The following is a 23,420-nucleotide window of genomic DNA, read 5'->3' as shown; positions in this document are numbered from 1 at the left end:
GATGCCAAACATATATGGCCAGGACAACAGGCACATGCACTGGCATGGCCAATGCCTGCAATCCATCTTCATGCATTCACAAACACTGACAGTAATGTGAATCCCCCACACACACTTTGTGTTTCCCATATCAACTTCACTTGTCTTTGAAGTCTTAAGTATCTGATATTACTGTCCCTTCTGTTCTATTCTAACCAACCTCTGCTCATGTGTTTACCAAGAGTAGTCTCCTAGAATTTATCTAACTGCTAAATGCAGAATAAGCCACTTCCAAGAAGTCAAACACTTGTAATGATTGGGATTAGTTAGTTTGGGCCCACAATGGTTTCCTTTTATTGATGGTAAGGTTCAGTGAAAAACAGTTCTTAGAATCCATTTCCTGACTTCGCATACTGATGATTTGACACAACAAGTTCTTTATCTGCAAATGTTTTGAGGAAGTCATGGTTCTCCTTGGAAAAGTAACTGTGTGTATCCAAGACTGTAAGATGCCACTTAGACAAGCAGAACTGCGTTAATGCACCCATCATTTTCTGGATTGTTGGTTACTTGTGCATATTTTCCTGAAATGGGAAAGAACTATATTAGCACTTACTAAAGTGAGAATAAGCTGCACTTCTGTTCATAGAAATGGCATATGTTCATGCATTTATTTTCTAAACAGCAATTTTAATGTAGGCATGGCCTATTGGCTGGTCAACCTTGGTCCTTGGCCTACAGTGGAGATGAGAAGTTTCCACTGTTCACTCCCTCTCATGGGAATATGCCTCATCTCAGAGATGCAAAAGGTGCAGATGTCAAGTTGTGCAGAAGTGTTAGTGGTCCACAACACTAAACCACCCTCTCACAAAATAATGAAAAGGAATCCAGTCTCCACATATGTGGATATGTTTATCAAATAGACAAATCGAAACCTTAAAAGGCCTTAAAGGCAAGGAGGCAGCACTTAAAAATGAAACAAATAAAAGATAAGAAATTTAAACAGAGGACCCAAGGAAATAAGTTGGAAGAAAAGGGAACTTCAAATTTCACATCCTAAAGGAGGAGAGCTCTGTTATCACTGAACTAACCCATTATTTAGTTAGCCTGATTCTGTGGCTGTTATCCAGCAGACATAGCCACCTGTCAGTGCACCTTTCCACCAAGCTCGAAGATAATAAGGCTTCATACTGAATGGCTAATTAAGTCAGGTCTTGATGTAAGAGTTGGGGCCTACAATTAGCTATGGACAATGCAGTTTAATGTAACATGTAATATGATGCTAGTCTTATTTTGACTAGAAATAAGACTAGTTCATTCACAATGTAGTTTCAGGCCAAATTAACAATACCACAAGACATGTAAAAATATATTCAGACTTTGACTGAGAGAACTGTACATGGGAGTGGGGGGTAAAATATTTTGTATCCTTCATGCTGGTGTTGGGCAGTTAGGCAAGAAGGCAGAATATAATTTTGTTCTCCTATTGCAGGCCTGAGGAAAATCACTCATCTCAAGGTACTGTTTGCATTGAGAGGAAATTCCCCCTCCCTATTGATGCAATAAAAAACCCTACACATAAGTTTTAACATTAAGATTGGTAACTGATATTTCAATACTTACCCCAGACGACCTTGCCTCCTTGTGTCACGAGACCAAGCTCACTCACATTCACCTCGATGACGGTACCTTTTGTAATTACCCCCAAAGATGTATACAGAGGAGAAGAGGGATTCTTTTTTACACCAAGAATAGGTAGGCAAAAGGTGGCTTTAAGTTCAGGATGTGTTACATGGGCCTTCTTGAATCGTAAACCCTGTTAGGTAAGAAAAGATTGCTGTAACACTAAACAGAGATGAAAACATAACTAGCCATGATGGTGCTTCAAGAATCAAATTAACAGTGCAGAAAATTAGAGGTGTCTCTGTTAGATGTTTGGTATTAAATGCTAACTTTTTAGTGTGTAAATTACTGTGCTATCCAATGCCTGCAAATATAACAAAAGGTTTTACTGGCTACCTAGTTCTGAAATGTAGATAAGACTATCAGTTCAAAGAAAAATGTTCTATTACCACATTGTTGAAACTGCTAATATTTTCTCCACTCAAGGATGATAATCGTGAAGTGAGCAACAACTTATTTAAAGAATAATCAAACAATCAAATCATTTACCATTGGCCGAATGAAACGTTCATATTTAGGTGGCTTTCGGGTAAAGCCATCCCCAACAAAACACACTTTAGTAACCATTCTCTTCCAAGCCTTCTTCTTTCTCTTTCCTGTACGGATCACCTTGAGCACTTCTGTTTCTCCCTGAGCACGAACCTTGGGTACAGGGACCTCCCATTTCCCCTGCAAAGAAACAGCAAGAAATGGTTAGAGTGCTAAAGTCGGAGAACAACTAGAATGAACAACATGCTGTCTTAACTAGTCAAGACTAACTACTTGTTAAAAATTGACTGCCATCTGAAAACATGGAAAAAAATACTATAGTTGTGCAGGTGTATGCACATTTTTGCTTGATTTACTAGCCAATCATCGTTTGTTATTACCACCAACACTTTGCCTTTAGTCCTCTGCTCATTCCAGAGGACATGGGGGACAGAAGGTCTCATAGGCTCTGAAACGGACGGAAGAGATCTATTGCTTTTATGTACTTCAAAGCTGATTATGGCATGAGGCTCTGCTCATAGTGATCTGGGTTTTGGAGCCGGGAGAAGCACAGCATGTATTACAGTGCTTTTGCCTTCTCCAAAGTTCAGTGCCACAGAGTGCTGCTACCCTCTTCACCCTCACCTGCACAGGAGCTGATTTTTTCAATGTTGTACAGTGCTTTAGCTTCTACCTACTCCAGATCTCCGTGAAATGTCTACCTTGCAGAGAAAGGAATTATACTGCTACTGCGTGTTGAAACTTATTTGGGGGCGGTCATCTCTGACAAGGTGCAAGTCCATAGCTAGGGACATTTCCCCTTCTGCAATGCAATGCAATGCCCCTCGCCCCTCATCTGCTCTGGAGCACCAGGCAGTGTGCATGACCCTACCATGGGGAGGAGAAGTCCCACTGAACGAGTTTGCACAACACTGGATTTTACCCAGAAACCTAGACCAACTAGGTTTTGATACAACCATATACAACCTTTATTTTTAAAAAACCCCACACGTTCATGAGTAGAAGTTAAATCAGCTTTTGGAGTATGATATGCAGCAGAGAGTTGCTAAACTGCAAGTATACTGCACACAGTATATTAGCGCAAGTCATAGATTTGTCTTGGCAAGTCCAATAATTCTTCACTGGATACACAGGAGAGTTTGCCTGGTTAAAACTGAAAATGGAGAACAGTATGTGTGTACTTCATACCCTGAACAGATACCAGAGCCACCACCTTGAAAATCAGTATTTTTACAGCTTGACAAATAGTGATAAACTGAACTTCTGCAATACTTACAGCTTTCTCTTTTCGCTTCTGTTTAATCATGTTGGAGAGAACTTTAGCTCGGGACTGACCCTCTCTGTCCAGCAGATATGCTGGCACAGCTCCTTCTGGGGTCTTGTCATCATTTTTCTGCTTGGTATTTCTCTTTTCATGCATCTTAATACTAGATAAATAGAATGTCCACAAATTATTATTTTTTTTAATTGAAAAGCGAAGTTTCAGGTGGGAATCAAAGTCAATCGAAAATAGTTACATCAACACATGCTTTATACTAGTCACAATGTTTTTCCTAACAGAGAACATGACTAACTCAGCAGAACAAGCTATGCAAAATTAATGTCAACAGAAGACTAACAGTTGTCTGAGATAGTTACACAGTGCTTAAAAAGGAAGCGTACATTTGGCATAGGTTTATAAAAGCCCAGTAATAGGCAAACAGTAAGTTTCAAGGAGTAATCATTAGTTTGTCTTCCAGTGGAGCTAGTTCTGAACTATATCAATTTTTCACTATACCAAAGAAGTTTAGCTGAACAAAAAAAGCCCACTCACGTCTTTTTCATCTGTATCTTCTCTGCATGGCGCTGTTTATGATAAAGCTTAGCTTTCAGTCCAATCATTTTCTTAGCTTTTTTTGAGCGTTCATGGGCCTCACGGCCCTCTTTCTTCCTCTTCCTCTCATGGTAATCCAAACGATAACCATATCGCTTCCGATGTAACTCTATGTACTCGTTTTGTGGCTGCAAAGTGCAAGGAAATTAAATGTTCAGTTTTTTAAAAATGTCAACAGTAAACATTTGTAAGAGCTTTGTTTTTATACACACACACACCAACCAACCAAATGACTATGAAATACTTTGTGAAAGTTGGAACTTGTATTTACTATTACCACTTTCACTTCAGAAACATTTCAGTAAGAAAAATCCCTTATTCATCCTAATAAGTTCCAATTATTTCAATGTAATTGTACCACTATGCACTGTTATTTTAGCTTATTATGTTTTTATATAGACCTGAAGTTACCATACCTGAAATTACCCAGGGTTCAAGGGTCAAAGACTGCCCATAGAAGGACCTTCAGATTTTTTAAACTGATGCAGTAGACAATAATAGATAAAAATCAAACCGGTTTAACTACTTTGTCAGTTGATGATGATGTAAGAAATCCTGCTTAGTTTTACTTGGCTGTCCATCCCATTGAGCTCGATAGGATTATCTATTTATTTATACTACTACTATACTGCTTAGTATATTAAAAAACAACAACTCTTAAACAGTGTACAGAAAACCAAAACAAATGACCACTACAAAAGTAGTTAACATACAAAAATCCTAAAAATAGCAATGTACTAATGTAACTAACGGTAAGTCACCCCTCTGCTCTTGGTTTTTTCTCCAGGGAAGCAGCCTTAGGTATAGCGTAATGAGAGATGTGCCTTGTCTACGTTATAATAATGAGCATAAGCTGTATTTTGATGCGTTTTTAAGTTAAATAAGGACGTAAGGGCCCAATTGTATCAAACCAAAGGCCCATCTAGTCCAGCAAGGCCAACAAGATGCCTATAAGGAAGCCCACAAGCGGGTATTCAGAGGCAGGCTGAGAGCAGAACATAAGGCAGCACGGCTAGCCTTATCCTCAGTGAGTGGGCCTCGCTTTCGTTTAATGATAAGCAAATAAATAGCTTTATACCGGTGTCGCACGTCTTAATGTAAGGTGGAGACTGATAAATCTAAAGGAAGAGGTCTCTCGCCCCCGCCCTCCCTCGAAGAAGGCGAGCCCGCCGAGCCCCTCGCTCCTGCTACTCACCATGGCGCCGCGGTGCCTCGGAACGGACTAGACTCGGCGCGGGACTCTCGGCGACTCTCCTTCCCGGCCGCCAGACCCGAAAGGAAAAGGAGGGTTAAACCGCCAAGCGGCCCCGACTCGCAACTCGTCCCGCTTCCTGGCGTTCCGCTTCCAACGAAGGAGACCCGTGTGTCTGGCGTCTCGCTTCTTCTCCCCACCCGCTGCTCTGCTCAGTTTGGAGTCTGGGGAAATGGACAGAGGCTGATTTGCGAAATCCAAGGACTTCTTTTTTAAAAATAAACGCCTTCCGGAACGGAATAGTAAGGAGGGAGGACTAGAAAGGCGAGCATCCGGCGGAAGTAGCGCGTGTGGCACGCTGAGACTAAACCGGAAGTTTCTAGGAATGCGCAGCGAGTCCTTTTCTGCTCGGAGATTATGCTTTATTCTCAAGAGCGAAGCGATGGGCGGCGGTGAGGCAGAATTTCACGCAATAGTTACCTGACGGAGGCGGCGTTTTGGCTGCCGCTTCTTAAAAGGAATGTTTGGACTGTTTACTTACCAAAAAGAAAGAAACAAAAACCGGTTTTAATTCGGTGCCTGTTTGTGTTGAAGAGAACTTGGCCAGCGATTTCAATAGGCTTTTTAAAGCGCTCGCCTCAACTCTGCGCCGTTACCCGTAGCAGTTGCTTATGTGACCAGGATACTAGATAGGTATGCTGCGAGATACAAGGAAATTGTTACTGGGTCCCCTCAAAGTGGTATGTTTACACAGTGTGGTAAGTCTCCCCCCTCATCGATTTTGATTTTTTTTAAACTAGAAAGTATGTTAATAGTCAGTGTTACACAGATAGTATTATGTAGACTGTTTTTGCATGTATTTATTTCTATTTATTAAACACCCAGAAAATATCTCAAGGTGACATGAACAATAAAAGCAATTAAAAATTCCATTTGTAAACAGCATATGCAATATTTCAATTTCAGATTGAATAAAGATATTTCACTTAAAAGGCTTATTGAAAAATGAAGGTCTTCAGTAGGTGCCAGAAAGAGAATGCATAAATAGTGCCTGTCTGATGTGTAATGGAAGAAAGTTACAAAGCGTGCCACCACACAAAAGGGCCACTTTCTGTATTGGACAGACCTTCTGATGAGATGGTATCCACAGGAGGTCCTATACTGCAGAGAGCAATGATTAATTGCATATATAAGGGCTGAGGTCACCATAAGATATCCTGGCCCCAAGTGCATAGGGCTTTGTATACCAAAAACAACACATTGATCTTAGTTTGGTTGCTAATTGGCAGCCAGTGCAATTCCTTCCATAGTAGACATATAATATGGTGCGGCTTCTGGTCCAACCTCAAGGGCAGCTTCACATGCAGCACAATTCAGTAATCTAAACTGGAGGTTACCAGTGCATGGATTATGGCTGTCCTGGCCCACAAACAGCTGTAACTGTGTTATCAGTTGAAGCTGTTAAAACTTAATTATAGCTACTGAGGACACCTGGGCCTCTAGTGCCAGGTGGATCTATGAACCTGCTTTTTCAGGGAGAGTATGTAATTAACCAAGCTTACAAGGTTTTTTTGCTGGATGTTAACATTCTATGTTTGGTTGACCTAGGCTGTATCTGTGACTTATGCTTAAGATATCTAAAACTAGCTAGCTAGTTCTAGCTGGAAAAATCAGCATTGGTCTTCTGACAGTGACATGTATTGTGTAGATAAAATTATTTTGGTGAGGTGTGTTGGCTTTCTCTAATTGTGATTTTCCCTTTTGAAGTGTATGTATTGCAGAAAATCAAGAATTATAGCTGTAAAATGCTTCAAAGGTTCTTTGACTCTTCAGAGAAGTTACAGTTATCCAGCAGGTAATTCCTTCCCCCACTCCCAGCTTACATTTTCTATACATATCTACTATAATATGATAAAAAGGAATGAGATGTATTTATGAAAATATGCTTCTGTGCATAACTGTTACATGCCAGTATTATTGCTGCTGTATGTAAAGGTTCTGTATATGGAATTATTTTTGTAGCTGATAATAGGAACATAGGGAACTGCTTTATACCAAGTCAGACTTGGTATTGTCTACAGAGTTATCCAGGTTTTCTCATGGGGGTGAGGAGACACCCTTCAGAGTTGACAATGTTGATAATCACATCAGCCAGAGAAAAAAGTGTGTGTGTGTGTGTGTGTGTGTGTGTGTGTTCCTCATGTTCAGTAGTAGACGCAAGTGCAGGAGGATCTGTGATTGGTACTGATGCTTGTGCTGTGAAACGTGACTTCTACTCATTGGAAACATTATAAATGCTCTGGCCGCTTCTCTTTTAACAGGTGAAGTAAAATCTTTGCGCTCTATTATCACTCCACCTGCCTCTAAGTAAGTAATTAATTTTCATATATTCTATTTTTCCTATTTATTTTTTACCCTTCACACATTGGTATTAGGGTAGGCTACATTAAAATTCAACAGAAAAGAATTCATTCCATAAAACCACAATAAATATTGTACTAAAAAAGGGCTGGGAACCAGGCCAAGCAGCTGGATGTGGCCCTCCAGGTCTCTCTATTTGGCCCTTGCAACTCTCTGTAGGCCAAGCCCCTGTCCAGCCATGCTCCATACTCTCTTTGTGTTTTGTCTGGCTGGAATGTCATTGAACTATAATACCTCTTACTTGCTCAGATGAAGAAATGGGTGTGTACAAACTTCTCTTGACTTTTGCATGGCTGTGGTACAAAAGTAAAGGTCAAATCTATTGCTCTGCCTGTTTGTGCCTCTGATCCTACTCACCACTGGAATGCAGCCCCTAGGGTTTAAAGACTGTTCATGTACAGATGAGCAAAGTTATTTTTTATGTATTATTTGTAAAGTTATAATTGCCTTAAATACTTGGGTGCTAAATGGGAATTCTTTGCTTTTCTTAAACAGAATCCGCAACATTGGCATCATGGCTCACATAGATGCAGGAAAAACAACTACCACCGAAAGGATGCTGTATTATTCTGGGTACATAAGAAACCTAGGAGGTTAGTTAACAAAATCTGCTACGGTTTAAAATTGGTGTTATCATTCTTATAGAGGGAGAACACACATATAAAGTATTGCACCACTCAGGCCTCTGCCCCAGGTTAAGTTGGCTGTCACCTTTCTTGTGCTGGTGCAGACTAGTTGTCATTTTATTTTTCCCTTTCTGGGGTCCCTTTTCCAGGGTTCCTGAGTGCTTTCCCTATGAGGTCTGCTCACTGCCCTGTCCCATGTTTGGCACAGGAAGAGTTTATGGGCATGTCCATGGAGGTTATGGGGCTCTGTTTGCAGGTTTTTTGTTTGTTTGTTTGTTCTTTGTATTTCTGTTCTTTGTGTGTAGGAGGATCTGTTCTGCTTGTTGTATGGGGCTCTGCACTGATACTAAGGTTTGGCTTATGTTATCATTTGCATTTTTAAAATGCAGCTTTGCATACATACAAAGTGAGGTTTTGACCGTGGCATTAAGGATGAGCTATTTACTTACCGTATATTGCCCCTGCCATGATTTTCTTGCAATGCATTCTACCTCTCCCACCTGATGTTTGTCCAGCACCTTGCATGGTTCACCTATCCATTCAATGGAAAGGACCTCTATTTCCGTTGGTGCAGGAATACTGCTGCCCTTATACAAGGCCATGTACTTGGCATCCTAACCAGCTTTCCCAGTCTTTGACATTAGATAGGAGAAACTGAAAAAAGCTACATTCTTTTTCTTAATCAGATGTTGATGATGGTGACACAGTCACAGATTTCATGGCACAGGAGCGAGAACGTGGCATTACCATTCAATCTGCTGCTGTAACTTTCGATTGGAAGGGCTACAGAATAAATCTGATAGACACACCAGGTATGTTATTTTGAGTGAGCGAGATAAAGTCAAGGCAATCGTGACCAAGTAACCTCAGATGGCATTGAAAATGTGTAGCTTTGAAAATTTTGATGAAGTCTTGGAAACTTCCACTTTTCAATTAATGTACTTATATAGTGAGTGTAATTTTCCTGGGAATTTCCCCTGTATCATGTCAATTAAAAAGAATAGGAGCTGTGCAAGAATGTAAAAGTTCTCTATCTGCTGGAGAAATTCCTGCTGACTATGGTCTGTTACTATAAAAACCCTCACATCATTAAGTAAGTTGGCTTCATAATGTCACTGGCTAAATCCACAAAGGCCATATGCTTGTTCTTGGATCATCTGTTTGATGCATGTTGTGTTTATAATTTTGTCTGTTTCAGGATCAGAGTCCAGGAAAACCTGGGTAGACATAAGTTTTTAACAGACTTTTAAAAGCATTACTGTCTGTGGCTCTTTTCAGAGAGTGGGTGCTATCACCAAGTGATAATCCACTGGACATGGAATGACATGTAGGGTTTTCTTAGGAGATCTTAAGTATCAGTTTGGTCTGTACCATGGGAGATAGTCTGCTAAGTATCGTTGTGCCAAATTGTTTAGGACTTTAAATGTCAGCAACAAAACTTTGAACTTAGCTTGGCAGCTAATAGGCAGCCAGTGCAGATCTTTCAACCCACTAAGCACTCTAGTAGCTGCATTTTGCATCAGCTGCAGCTTCTGAACCAGACACAAGGGTAGTTCCACATACAGTGTGTTACGGTAGTGTAATTGCGAGGTTACCAGTGACACAATCTGGCCTTAAATTCCAAGGTACTTCATGTCCTGGTGGATATCAGTGCTGCAGAAGCTTGTTTGGAGTGGATGTGTCTGGTTCTTGATAAATCACGCAGAGGCAAAGTTCATTAGCAAAAGAAGAAATTTTACTAAAGGTTTTCCAACTTCATTACAAAAAAAAAAAGAAAACCCCTTCAGAAGGGTTAGAATACAAAATTAAGAATGAGAAACCAGCCCACTGAGCTCACAGATTTATCTGTCTGGTTCAGCGTAACCTTGAGATAACAGAACATAAATCATCATATCTCCAGCTGCCTCAGCAGAAAAGAACAGAACTTTCCAGAATGAACCAGTATTTCCCAGTTTGTGCCCTCAAAGACTTTAGCCACAACAACCAGTGCATGGACCATAGTGGCTATGCTATCTCTGTTCAGGTAATGTGTAAGCCACTGAATTCACCAGGCTAGTGACAGTGATTTATTTAGGATCACCCGTAAGCTACACTTCTGCTCTTTCAGATGAAGTGCAAACCCACCCAGAACACAATTCAATTCTAGGAACTTGGAACTACCCATCATAGGATCTCAGTCTTATTAGTTATTTTCCATCCCATGGCTGCACCCAAAGACGGTTTAGGACATGCATGGTCTCTCCTGATTCAGATGTTCCAGAGAAATAGATCTGATATTTTCAGCATGCTGGTGACACTTTCCCTCAGATTGCCTAATGGCAGCCCACAACAACTTCATATAAATATTAAATATCACTTGGGACAAAATCCTCCCCTTTGGCACTCTGCAGATCAGCTAACAGAGGGCGGAGGTGTCTCTGGAACTGACCCTGTAAATAGGAGCAAAACCACTGTAAAACGGTGCCCTCCCATTTCACAAAGATGATACAGGAGGAGACAGTGGTCAGCCGGGTCAAAAGCTGCTGAGAGATCCTGGAGAATCAATAGGATCACACACCTGCTGTTGCTCTCTATTGAAGTTCATCCACCAGGGTGTCCCCAAACCAGGCCTGGGTGCAGGCTGGAATGGGTGTAGATCATCAGTTTCATCCAAGAGGGTCTAGTCTGGTTTTAGACTGAGTTCCTATTCATCACAAACCAGTAAAAAGTTATTAGGTGAAGACATGCTGCCTTTCTAATATTGTTAAAGCATTACTGTTCTTATGATCTCTGTTACTTCTCTGTGTAAATTGTATGTTAGGTCATGTGGACTTTACAGTGGAGGTGGAACGTTCACTGAGAGTGCTGGATGGAGCAGTGGCTGTATTTGATGCCTCGGCTGGTGTGGAAGTAAGAATGAGCACAGTGTGCTGTGACTTTACCTCACTTTAGTTCTGTTTCTATAGCCATGATTTTAACTGATGAGAACTTAAGTCCTAGATGCTCACTTCCACCAGCAAATGCTTACCTCACATTATAAGGAGAGCGTATGTCTGCTATACATCATCAGATGGAGGAAAAGGCAAGACAAGAGCCTTTTGGGGGTGGTCAGTGATCCGTCAAAGCTGACCCCACAGCTATGAACGTTTATCCTGAGGATCTAATCTGAGGATCCAAAATGGCATCATCTGCATGATAGCTTAAGAAATGCTGTGTTGGACTAGCATTCTTTCTCCAGCATCAGCCAGTGAGATTCTTCTTGAAGTATGCAAGATGGGCATGTCCCTTGTTGTTTGCCCAACAAGTACCATACCCAGAGATTTTAATGACACACTGATTTCAGTGACATATATTGCAGATTGACTGCAGTTTTTTTTTTAAAGACTCCAGTACTTTGAAGGTGCCTGTCAGCTGCCATCCAACCCCCTCCATTCCTCATCCATCTCATTTGCCGCTCAGTCTCTTGACTTCTCCACATCTTGTCTCATCTGTCTTACTGCAAACTTTCTGAGTAGGAGCCATGCCCATTTTGATGCCTCATACATTGCAAGTGTTAAATAAGCATTTACACAATTGTAGGTGACAGCAGGCACCCATTTCGCCGAAAGGATTGACACTTTCCATCTTTGCCTTAGGCTCAGTCTTTGACAGTGTGGAGACAGGCAGACAAGCACCACATTCCACGGATTTGCTTCTTAAACAAGATGGACAAAAATGGAGCAAGGTACTAAGATGTCTATTTCTTACCAGGGTCAGTGAAGCAAGGAAAGGCTGATCGATTGTATTATATTTTAGGGTGATTTCTGATCAAGATTCGTGTGACTTAACAACACATGAATGTTAACTGTGCAGTGGTTCCTTTAATTCCTTTTATGTGAAATTTACAAAAATGCTCACTTGCCTGGTTGCTTGGGATGCTTCCTGGTCATCAGACAGGGTAACTTTACAATATTTGTTTGATTCATCCTTTGATTCTACAAATAACTTAGATATAAGTATGTATGAAAAGGTGAGCTTGAAAAAAGAATGGTGTGAATTTAAAAAACCTGGATACTTCCAAGACAGTTTTAAAATATTCAGATAAGGAAGTTAAATGCTTGCAAAATATATACTTAATCTGCATAACTGACACCCTAGTCCTACCATGTTTGTGGAAAATCCCAACTAATGTACATATGGTCCCATCAATTCAGGTCTTCAGAAAGGCTCTAAGGCCCAGTTTGTTTTGAGTTGCTTTTTGTTGGACTGAGATGGGCTTAGCTGTTTTTAAATAGGCTTTGTGTTGGCTGGAATTTTTTTAAGGTGCTTATGCTGGTTGTTAACTGCATTTGGTTTTATTGTTGTCAGATTCAATTTTGGTATTGCGTTTTATACATTAGAAGCTGGTTTGTGAAAGTTTGACCTTAACAGGTAACCTAGAAATTTCTTTAAAAGATTGAGCTGCTTGAGATGCAATGTCTCAAATGTTTATGGGACCCTGCCTTGCAAACAGGACTCCCGGATGGTGAAAGTGTTGGTCTGTTCATTTATTGCCCTGGTTTTCCTGTGTGTCTAGCAGCTTCTCACGTGCCAGAGTGGTACATGTGACTGTGTACATGGGCACAATTTCTGCACCATGACTTTACCTGCTGACTCCAGGTTATCACCTCTATTACTAAACAGGGGTTGGGCAGCAGCTTGTTACTATTAGCCAGTATAGCAAGCTGCTGCCCAGCCAGTAGCTGTGGCTGCTGATGCTCAGGCCTAGGTTCTACTTCTTTGTTAGTACAGCTACATGTTGTGGTGGAGGTCCTGGGTTTGATGGGCCTTGCTGCTGGTATGAGCCAGGGGTTTGGTTATTAGCATGTGGTTTCTTGCATTCTAACTTAATGAACCATTAGGCTCACAAGTTCATATTATTTAAAGATGAATTCTTTGGCGTGTGGATAAAAAAATCAGACTTTTCAATGAGTTGGGAGGGTTGTTATTGAACTTGAGATTTCCACATTTGGATCCTTTCTCAGATGTTTTGTTTTTTGGCGTGTTTTTAAGCTAAAACACTGCGTTTTTGTTTAGTTCCCTAACTATGTCTCAGGTGGGGTTTTTTGGTTGGGAGGAGTGACATATTGGATAAAGATAAGGACGTGATTTTCTCTCTTAAGAGTAATAATTTGTCTTTAGTTTCACCTATGCAGTTGAGAGTATCAGGCAGAAGTTGAAGGCTAAGCCTCTGCTTTTACAGGTAATGTAAAAGAAACTTTTACTTTTAAACAATTAGCATTAGTTACAAATCATGATGCATTTTAACTTTGGTGTTTCCTTCATACTACTATATCTAATTGGGTTTATTTATTTTTTTTGTTCTCTCCTTCCCACTGCATCCAGTTGCCAATTGGAGAAGGAAAGAACTTTAGGGGAATAGTTGACGTGATGACCATGAACCAAATTATTTGGAGAGCTGCAACTGAGTTTGATGATGGAAAGAATTTTGAACAGAAACCCTTGGAAGAAACTGATGATCCTGACTTGCTAAGGGATGCCAGGGATGCAAGAAATGCCTTAATAGAACAAGTAAAGTTCTAAAGTAAATACGATATGAAACAGTTGAGACCTTTGATTAATGCAAATATGTCTGAAAACCAAAACTCAAGTGACTGATACTGTTGGCCATAGAAGTTGAGATTCTGATAAAATTGTATATTGGGATGTTTTAAATAATGATACACTAGATACTTTAATTATCAAATTTTGTACATTTGACTACTGGGAGAGATAAAACTTCTATATTTCCATATATACATACTGCATTTTAATTTGCAGATTTGTACACTCCTACCCAATTTTGAATTTTGGTTCACTATAAATAGTGTTCCCTGTTTAGTTAGTATAAGAGATGTTGTGGTATCTGCAGCCTTGTCATTCTCCAAGGAAAACCTGAACTGCCTGTGGGAGTTTCTTCCCCCCTTTGCCCAACCCTTGTTCTCTCTGGGTTGGGGATAAAGAGGCTAAAAATTTAAAAGCAGAATTGGGGAAGTTTATATTTTCACTTTGCTGAATACTCTAAAATTCGATATTTTTAGATTTCGTATATTCTTTTACATGCCAATTGGTGATTTGCAGGTGGTCAAACAGGCATTTGGTGGACTAACTTGAATAGTGTGTAATGGCAGTAGTGTAGATTTGTTTCCTCTCTTCATAAGGTTGCAGACCTGGATGATGAATTTGCTGAGCTGGTCCTTGGGGATTTCAGTGAGAATTTTGATGCCTTGCCAGCTGATAAGGTACATGGCTCTGGGGGTTGTTTATTATATAACTGCATATTATTACAGTTTTATTGTGTTTGTACATAACAGGATAGAGTGCCTTTTTCCTGCATGTGTGATGCAACCAAATTATTAATGCTTGGTAGAGAATGCTAGGATACTGTGGCAAACCTGCGGGAATGTGATTTGGTAAGGGGAGTGATGAGATGGCAGCAGGCAGGGAAGGAAGGAAGACGAGAGTAAAGCTGTTGTGAATCAGTACGTGCATGATATGTATTGACAGTATTTAGAAATAGTTAATAAAAGGGTACTGCCCCCCTGCAGTTGACGGAATAGTTATCTTCTGCTCCATGTCAGTATTTTAGTCCAGACCAAATATTCTTACAAGTCAACATGCAGAGCCGCACAACTAGTTCATTGAGTCCAGGGGAACTTTGAACTGGCAGGCTGCAAACAGTTGCCTGCACCCCTTCCATACAGTCCCATGACTTTTGAAAGTGAGAAAAGTTTCACAAGCAGCTTGGGACACAGTGGATGCAGGTAGGGCCCACTGTGCAAATAAAAATAGTTTTTAAAAAGATATTGGGTGCACTTAGGTCTTTGGGCATACCTTGGCAGCACTGGGGTGCATAATGTTAAGCTGCATGTCTTACTGGTATTAAAACATTTTTTATTTTTAATAAGGAAGACAATTCTTTCTAGAAACTGCATGGTTTTATGGGAAGACCTGATTGTAAAATGTTTTAAAATGATATCCTACTAATATGTTCTGTTTATAATGGGAAACAATCCTTAGGTTGAAACAAGAGCCACAAGCCATAAAACCAAATGGTAGCTACAAAGCCATAGAAAGGATAGGGGTTTTTTGTGGGCAGCAATACTATAAACCCTGAGGGTCAAGGGTATATTCAGGAAGGTGCTTGCAATGCCTGCAAGGTGAAGACTGAGGAATATGGCCAGAAAGCCTATTCCATAGCACTCATCGGTTGCTTTGATTTTTAGGGTGGCTTGAGAAAAGAACATGCCCTAAAAGAAATTTTCTGAGGTCTTTGATAACTATCACATAATGCATATCAAGCAGAAACCCATAACTTAAGTATTTTTTCATTAGGACCTGGAATAATGTATATGAAAAACACCTTATGACCAAAACAAAATACCATCCAAAGGTGCAACTCAGTTAATGCTTGAGCTGTATACTCTTCCTTTGACTCTTAAGTAGATCATTGTTAAAATTATGAATCTTTGTGCCTCTGCAGCTGCACTCTGCTGTACGAAGAGTAACCCTAGCACAGAAAGCTGTACCTGTGTTCTGTGGAAGTGCACTGAAAAACAAAGGTGTTCAGCCATTACTGGATGGTGTCACCAGGTATTTACCTGCACCGGATGAACGCAGCTACGACTTTGTGTGAGTAAGAAGATGATGCGTTTTAATAAGTTTAAGCATGTGTTAGGAAAGCCATGAAAAAGAAACCGTTTATTAACATCTTATGGGAGATTACAAATAGGCTGGGTTCTTGGGGAAGAGAGAGAGGCTCTAGTGAGGCATAGACCTGGGAAGCATGCACAGACCACACATTGTAAGTAGCAGCTGGTGTGCTGCAATGTGCACTCATAGCCCAGGACTGGGTAATTCCTGTGCAGATTCCTAAAAGGATACAGGGTACACAATGCCCCTCATTTTTCTATTAAGCAGTTTTATTTTAGCTCTGCTAAACTAGCACCAATAAACAGATTATTCATATAGCCAGAGAAAATGCCCTATTTTTTATCATCCAAAATATCCATTAATGTTATATTTTCCCTTCACTACTTTTTGCAGGCAGTGGTATAAAGATGACCTGTGTGCTCTAGCATTTAAAGTTATTCATGACAAACAACGTGGGCCGTTGGTTTTCTTCCGTATTTACTCTGGCACAATGAAGCCTCAGTCAGCTGTCTATAATATTAGCAAAAACTGCACGTGAGTAAGAAAGGGGTGAGGAAAGGATTGAGAGTGTAACTGTTCGGATTCCTCAATAGGAGCAGCATTTAATCTGAGCTATTCCTTGCAGGGAGAGAATGAGTCGCCTGCTTCTTCCTTTCGCTGATCAGCAAATAGAAATCTCTTCGCTAACGGCTGGCAATATTGCCCTCACAGTTGGATTGAAACAGGTGAAGAAATATGAATCCTAAACATTTTTGAAAAATTTCGTCAACATTGTAGAGAATTACATTTTGCTGATTGCCAATATTACTGGGAAAAAGTGAAACCAATTCTCTAGTGACTTCTTTATTTTTTAACGACATAAGTTTTTTGTTGGTTCTGTTAGGGAATCTCTCTGCAGCTATAACCTGACTAGCAAAGGGTTCACTTTGTAGTAAGGAACAATGTGTTAAACATCAAAAAAGCTTTTGTCGCAGTTTTTTCAATATGGTTCTCTCTACTGGCAAAGAAAAACAATTAGAGAAGGTGAGTTGAAGCAAAACCAAAAAGTTGCTCTAATTGCTGTCATCCCAAATTGGTTTGTCTTTTGCCTGGGAAAAGACCGCCTTCGGCAATTGGCTAATTTTCGGTGCTTTTTAATGATGAAAACCAATTACATGTTGACAAACGGCATGCCATGTGCTTTTTGGCATCCCCCAGAGTGCCACTGGCGACACCATTGTTTCGTCAAAGGCTTCAGCAATGGCTGCAGCTCAACAAGCTGGAAGAAATGTGGGGTCAAAGCACGGTCGAAGCAGCGAAGTAGAGAATCTTATCTTGGCCGGCATTGAGATTCCAGAGCCAGTCTTCTTTTGTACCATAGAGCCGCCTTCTATGGCCAGGCAACCAGGTATGAGGCAATTACTGAAAGTGCTAATAGTGTACTCTTAATTCATACGTAGTCCTGAAGAAATGGAACGTTCTGTGGTTTCTCAATATGCACAATGTGTTCAAGAAGACAGATTAAAATGGGCCAGTGTTCTCATTTAGATCCAGGATGGAGGAGGGGATGAATATTCTTTGCCAGTTTATAAAAAGTTGTTTAAAGTACAGTCGTACCTTGGATCTTGAATGGCTTAGTTGCTGAATGTTTTGGTTCCCAAATGATCGAAAACCAGAAGTGAGTGTTCCGGTTTTTAAATTTTGTTTTTGGAAGCCAAATGTTCGACGGGGCTTCCACGGCATCTGATTGGCCGCAGGAGCTTCCTGCAGCCAATCACAAGCCGCGCTTTGGTTTCCGAACATTTTGGAAGTTGAACAGACTTCTGGAACAGATTCTGTTCTACTTCCAAGGGACAGCTGTATTGACTAAAATGTCTAATTCAGAGTCTGGGACAGAGCTTTCCTAACTTTTCATGCCGGTGACACACATTTTAGACATGCATCATTTTGCGACACAGTAATTTAGTTTTACTAGCAAACTGGAGGTTAAATGAACTCCTTTCAAGCCCTGGGAGTGTTCACACAACACACACTGCAACTGGTACACTAATGTGTCGCGACACACAGTTTGGAAAGCTCTGGTCTAGGAACAAGTTCTGTACTCCTAAGCATGGGCGTGATTGGCAGCTCCCTGTGTGACAAAAGATTTCTTGAAATGGATTCAGGGGTTTCAAAACCAGCTTACGATGCAACATAGTGTTCAAAGGGGAAGTGAGGGAGAGAGAAATTATCATTGGGACCATAAGCATTTGAATTATTTTACTTCCATCATTTTGGTGGAATTTTGATCCTATCTTTTGTTGGAAGCTAGAATCTTTTAGTATAGCAGTACAGAAACATTAATAGGTTGATTACAGTTAAAGATACTTTAGCTATATTTGGAGGCTTTGCTATTCCTATATATTGCTATTTACTCCAACCTTTTTTTGATGGAAGGGGAGAAGGAACACAGTAACACTGCTGCCTCTTCCCTCTCCTACCTTTAATGTCCACATATTATTTAAATCCTCAGCAGAGTTTACTTAAACCCCAATTAAGCTCTTCATACTTAATATATAGTCAATACTTTCATTTTAGATCTAGATAATGCCTTGGCTTGCCTGCAACGTGAGGATCCAAGTTTGAAAGTCAAGATGGATTCAGACACCGGGCAGGTAAGACCTTTAGTGCCAATTACTAAACTTCTCCCAATATTATGTCAATTCTTCCTTGACTGTGCTTTTAATGTCTGTGAATGCAACAACTATTATGCTGTCTTAGGCCAATTCAAGTCTGTAATGTAGATATATCCTAAGTGCCACGGCTTTCCAATGAGAAACGTTGGGAATTTGTTTTCTGTAACAGTATTATTTTCCCTTCTCATAAATATGCAGTTCTGCTGCTTCTGTGGAAGCCATTATGATTAAATTGGTTTAAAACCAATTTGGGTTTGTAACATAACCTTAGAAACATTTATTACTAAGATGTGATTTAAAAATAGAAACAAAAACGGAGGTTTAACAAGCAAGTATTAGTGTTACAAATTTTACAACTTTATTTTTTATAGCTGCATTAAAAGCTGTGACCTTTTACCTGTAAACTGCACACAGCTTAACTTGGCACCAGTTTACTTCATTGGGGAGTTGTTTAGATATGTTAAGAGGCCATAAGTTTATAACATGTGATTAAATATTGAGAAAAATATAAATGAAGCCACATGAATGCTACCAGTGTTAAGGATATTCTGAGAGTTCTTTTGTCTTGTTTTGTGGCATAAAAAACATGTATCTCAAACTGGTAACTTTAATACTGACCTGCATTCTGTTTTAGATTATGAAGCTGTCCTTATTTATTCTGTTTTTAAATCCAGAAAATTTTATAAACTCGTATATTCCCTTTATATTATGTCACTTTTTCACATGTCTCTAATTCTCCATGCCTTTAATTCTCCACCCATAGTTCATTTCTGGCTTGCAAATTGAAATTTTGGATTTGCCGTATACTTTTCATATACTTTGGAGATCTGTTAACAACATCGTTTAAGCTAATCTGTTTTGCAGAGTTCTCCCACTATTCTCAGTTGAGTTAAATGAGCCAACGTAGGCCGAAGTCAGTTAAAAATGCAATCTGCTTCCTGCTGTGTTGCTGTTCCCCTTGATCTAGGTTTTATTTAATCTCATCTGAATTATCCTTTTTGAAAGAAGATAAAAGTAGCTCACCTCTGTACCCCATGACTTTGATGTAACTGTTAAGACTACTTTCACATTTTTTGCCAGACTATCCTCTGTGGCATGGGAGAGCTGCATATTGAGATAATTCAGGACCGAATCAGACGTGAACATAAACTTGAGACCTATCTCGGACCTCTTCAGATAGCTTACCGAGAAACAATCCAAAACTCTGCTAAGGCTATAGGTAATGTAACTGTCATCTTGGACCTGCAAGTGAACAACTTAAAATTTTGTTGGCAAGAAGTTCAGTGTGATCTGTGGGATTTCCATTATTTTGTCACAGATACGCTGGACAGAACTGTAGGAGAGAAACGCCACCAGGTGACTGTAGAATTGGGAGTGAGACCGTGGGCGGGAGAAACATCAGCAACAGCACCCGTCATTGAATATGCGGAGAACATCTGTGACTCGCTCCAGCCAGACCTTCGTGAAGCTATAGCAAACGGAATCCATACATCGTACCTTCAAGGTAAGAGCCACCTCAATCCTTATTTTGAATTTATTTGAATTGTTGTTTTCTGAGTGCCTAGCCCAAGCAAAGACATTTTGTGAAATGGATCCAACATAATGATCAGAATCTTCCTCCCCATCTGCACCCCACTTGCCTGTCCCTACCCCCTTCCTTCTGGGTTTGATTATGAGTTGTTATGAAGAAAATACTGCAAAAAGTAAGTGTTCTGAAATTTGTATGTGAAAATCTTTTAAGTTTCTTTTTTTTAAACAAATAAACTAAACACATATGGCAGTGTGGCCTGGACTCTGAGCTCTGCAACCCTGATAATTCTATGAGAGAGATTTTAAAGTATGTTTAGCAGTAACCATGGATAAAAGTTGCCTGAGGTAGCTCAATCCAGTCAGTTGATGGATGAATCATGGCAGTCAGTTCTGGTTTCTGATCAGAGTTGGTGTTCTCTTGGTGGTGCAACAAGTTAGCACAGCCTGACTAATATTGAATTCTTCATACCTATTATTTTCCCATTCCATGGGTTAGTAGAAAATTGGAAACTGTAAATTAATGCAAATATATTCCTCTATTTTGTTTGATTACTCAGTTTCTTTCTTTTTAAAGAAAAAGAACAAAGCTTGTGTGTCTGGTGCCGTTTGCCAGGGTTGTCCTTACCTAATGATAGGTAGATTATCATTAGTGATGACTGGGGTGCTTTTACTTTTTCAAGGCTAGTAAGACGACCAAAACAACAGATTCCCTGTCAGTCAGTGTAGACAGCATTGAGCTTGATGGCCAATGGCTTAACTCAGAGTAATGCAGATTTCTGTGTTCCTGGCTACTATCAGTGTCAACTAAATGTTAGGCAGACATTAAGAAATGTCCTTTTCCTAGCTTCCTAAGAAATGTTCATTTGGTGTTAATGCATTCTTTGTATGTTCATGTTGTAGGACCACTGCTGGGGTTTCCAGTTCAAGATGTAGTAGTGACGGTACATGCAGTGACTGTAAACTCCGATACATCTCTGACAATGGTTTCTGCTTGTGTTTCTCGTTGCATGCAAAAGGTATAAGTCCAACTGTCTTTCTGAGGTCATTTGCAGCAGTCTTCATTTAAAGTAACAGAATTACAGAGGGGTTAAACAGAGTCTCCCTTAATGGTTCCCAAATGGTGGTCTGCGGACCCCAGGCGGTCCGTGGCACCATTCACATAACAAAAACTACCACAGGCATATCAAAACTTTCCAAAGTAGGGGGTCCATGGCTTGGCTTTCGAAAAACAGGGGGTTTGCAGTCCTTAGCTAATTGGGAACCACTGGTATTGTCTGTTGGCGGCATCTTCAGGATCATAATATGCCCATTTCCAGATGTACAGGAGGCCCACACTTTACACGGGGACTACATTCCAGGGGTCCATGTGAAAAGGCAAAATCATGTAAAGCCAGGAAGACCCCTGGAAACCACTGCTCAAGCACCCCTACCTATCCGGAGCAGACGTTCTCCCTCCTTGCTTACTGCATCCTTCCCAGAGCCTGCTGAGCAAGGCTTTGCCTGCCACAGAAAGGGTTTTTAAAGCCTTGCTTAGCAGCTTCTGGAGGCTCTTGTGAGATCTCGCACAGCCCCTTCCAATGGTTTCTTCTATTTATTTTTTGATGACACGCACAAGGCTGCAATGGCATAAGTAAACTGCGTGTTAAGTTCCAGGCCTATTGTATATTCAGTTCCATTATTTATTTGCTTTACGTCTGTTGATATTCTCATGCACAACCAGCAAAGGTGCGATTACAAATTAATCTTGTGATATGTTAGTGTCATGCATATTGATGACTGTACTGAATAAGCATTTGCCTTTAAGAATGTTCTTATTCTGCTTGTTAGGCTCTGAAGAAAGCTGATAAACAAGTGCTGGAGCCTCTCATGAACCTGGAAATAACAGTGGGCAAAGATCACCTTGGTGCCGTACTGGGTGACCTTGCACAGAGAAGAGGCAGCATTCAGGAAATTCAGGGTCGCCAAGACAACCAAGTTGTAATTGCATCTGTTCCATTGGCTGAAATGATGGTATGTGCGTAAGGTGCTCAAAACGGATGCTGCATATTTATTTTGTTTTGTGTTATCAGGGTGTTTTGCAGCTCTGTTGAACAAAGCAAGGCATGCCTACACTACAAGTGTGAACTTTAACTACTGTTGCTTTTCATGAAAAGTAGGAACCATAATTTTTGATGGTGCTGAGATTTCTGTATAAAGTTGTCTTATTCTGTGGTAGACCGATGGTTATCCATCTTGCTAGTTCATATTGTCCAGTTTGATTGGACTAGAGTTAAACCAGAGCGGGGGCTGCTTTTCTAGGAATTAAACTACTTAATGGTTCCAGTGGAATGATTTTTTTAAAAAAAATTAAGGTAGTAGTTGTGTAACCTAGTATGGATCAACTTTAATAAAAGTAATTATTATCTATTGGTTTTTGTTGTAGGGTTATTCAACAGCTTTGCGCTCTTTGACATCTGGCTCTGCAACATTTACATTGGAATTGGCAAGCTACCAAGTGATGAGCCTCCCAGAGCAAGCTGCTCTGCTTAAGAGGAGTGGTTTGCAGTAGTATCAGCATGGAGGAACAAGGAATTGCCTCTAACAAGGCAGCAGTGGATTTTTGTAAGTTTCCTACCATCAAAGCATGTAGCTTCAGTTTAGCATGCACACAGTGGGAGTATCTTGTAAAATACTTGCTAGTTACAAAATTTGAGCAGAGTATTTTCACAGAAGTAGTAAAACAGAAGCAACTACCTCTTCCAGGCTACTGTATTACTGCAGTTGTCTGCTTTCAGTGATTCATTCTGAATACCGTATTTTTTGCTCTATAGGATGCACTTTTCCCCTCCAAAAATTAAGGGGAAATGTGTATGCGTCCTATGGAGCGAATGCAGGCTCCTTGGCTTCAGTGATAGCAACAAGAAGCCTCCGAAGCGCAGAGGAAGCGCTTCCTCCATGCTCCGGAGGCTTCACGTTGCTTTCGTTGAAGCCTGGAGAGCGAGAGGTGTCGGTGCGCACCGACCCCTCTCGCTCTCCAGGCTTCAGGGATAGCTGCCAGAAGCCTTTGGAGTGCAGCGCGAGTTACTGCTGCGTTCTGTAGGCTTCAGGTTCCTTTCGCTGAAGCCAAGAGAGTCTTGCTCTCCCGGCTTCAGCAAAAGGAACCCAAAGCCTGAGGAGTGCAGCAGGAACTTGTGCTGCGCTCGGAAGGCTTCAGGGATAGCCACATGCAGCCCCTCCAGCAGGGAGAGGCTGCGCGGGGCTATGGCTTCTTAAACCCCGTGCAGCCTCTCCCTGCCGGAGGGGTTGCGCGCAGCTATGGCACAAGCCAAGACAGTGAGCGGGAT

The 23,420-nt window shown here is 40.6% G+C and overlaps 2 protein-coding genes across 4 annotated transcripts in view; one reads left to right on the top strand and one right to left on the bottom strand.

The window, feature by feature from the left end:
- Positions 1 to 301: 301 nt before the first annotated feature.
- NSA2 (NSA2 ribosome biogenesis factor) overlaps positions 302 to 23,420 on the bottom strand; it is a 349,067-nt gene continuing 325,948 nt past the window's right edge. Inside the window, exons 2-7 of the mRNA XM_079995826.1 lie at positions 5,220 to 5,266; positions 3,965 to 4,152; positions 3,428 to 3,578; positions 2,152 to 2,331; positions 1,603 to 1,795; positions 302 to 563 (exon numbers count right to left, since the gene is read on the bottom strand). Coding sequence (XP_079851952.1) covers positions 496 to 563; positions 1,603 to 1,795; positions 2,152 to 2,331; positions 3,428 to 3,578; positions 3,965 to 4,152; positions 5,220 to 5,222 — 783 coding nt within the window. The 5' untranslated portion in view covers positions 5,223 to 5,266 and the 3' untranslated portion in view covers positions 302 to 495. The remainder of the gene's footprint in view (positions 564 to 1,602; positions 1,796 to 2,151; positions 2,332 to 3,427; positions 3,579 to 3,964; positions 4,153 to 5,219; positions 5,267 to 23,420) is intronic.
- The window catches only part of GFM2 (GTP dependent ribosome recycling factor mitochondrial 2), a 29,636-nt gene continuing 11,726 nt past the window's right edge, over positions 5,511 to 23,420 (top strand). For 2 of the 3 annotated variants that reach the window (XM_079995452.1, XM_079995451.1), the window contains exons 1-20: positions 5,511 to 5,974; positions 6,984 to 7,071; positions 7,538 to 7,583; positions 8,133 to 8,230; positions 8,950 to 9,075; positions 11,064 to 11,152; positions 11,878 to 11,966; positions 13,403 to 13,463; positions 13,607 to 13,792; positions 14,422 to 14,502; positions 15,744 to 15,892; positions 16,307 to 16,447; positions 16,539 to 16,638; positions 17,111 to 17,300; positions 18,470 to 18,546; positions 19,648 to 19,786; positions 19,886 to 20,071; positions 20,998 to 21,113; positions 21,925 to 22,107; positions 22,520 to 22,698. In XM_079995452.1, coding sequence (XP_079851578.1) covers positions 5,912 to 5,974; positions 6,984 to 7,071; positions 7,538 to 7,583; positions 8,133 to 8,230; positions 8,950 to 9,075; positions 11,064 to 11,152; positions 11,878 to 11,966; positions 13,403 to 13,463; positions 13,607 to 13,792; positions 14,422 to 14,502; positions 15,744 to 15,892; positions 16,307 to 16,447; positions 16,539 to 16,638; positions 17,111 to 17,300; positions 18,470 to 18,546; positions 19,648 to 19,786; positions 19,886 to 20,071; positions 20,998 to 21,113; positions 21,925 to 22,107; positions 22,520 to 22,645 — 2,334 coding nt within the window. In that variant the 5' untranslated portion in view covers positions 5,511 to 5,911 and the 3' untranslated portion in view covers positions 22,646 to 22,698. The remainder of the gene's footprint in view (positions 5,975 to 6,983; positions 7,072 to 7,537; positions 7,584 to 8,132; positions 8,231 to 8,949; positions 9,076 to 11,063; positions 11,153 to 11,877; positions 11,967 to 13,402; positions 13,464 to 13,606; positions 13,793 to 14,421; positions 14,503 to 15,743; positions 15,893 to 16,306; positions 16,448 to 16,538; positions 16,639 to 17,110; positions 17,301 to 18,469; positions 18,547 to 19,647; positions 19,787 to 19,885; positions 20,072 to 20,997; positions 21,114 to 21,924; positions 22,108 to 22,519; positions 22,699 to 23,420) is intronic. The other variant, XM_079995453.1, reaches the window with a different exon arrangement.

Source organism: Podarcis cretensis (genome assembly GCF_951804945.1).
Source record: "Podarcis cretensis genome assembly, chromosome: 11".
Lineage (NCBI taxonomy): Eukaryota > Metazoa > Chordata > Lepidosauria > Squamata > Lacertidae > Podarcis > Podarcis cretensis.
Note: the sequence above shows the minus strand (reverse complement) of the source record. Positions and strands in the feature narration are given on the sequence as shown.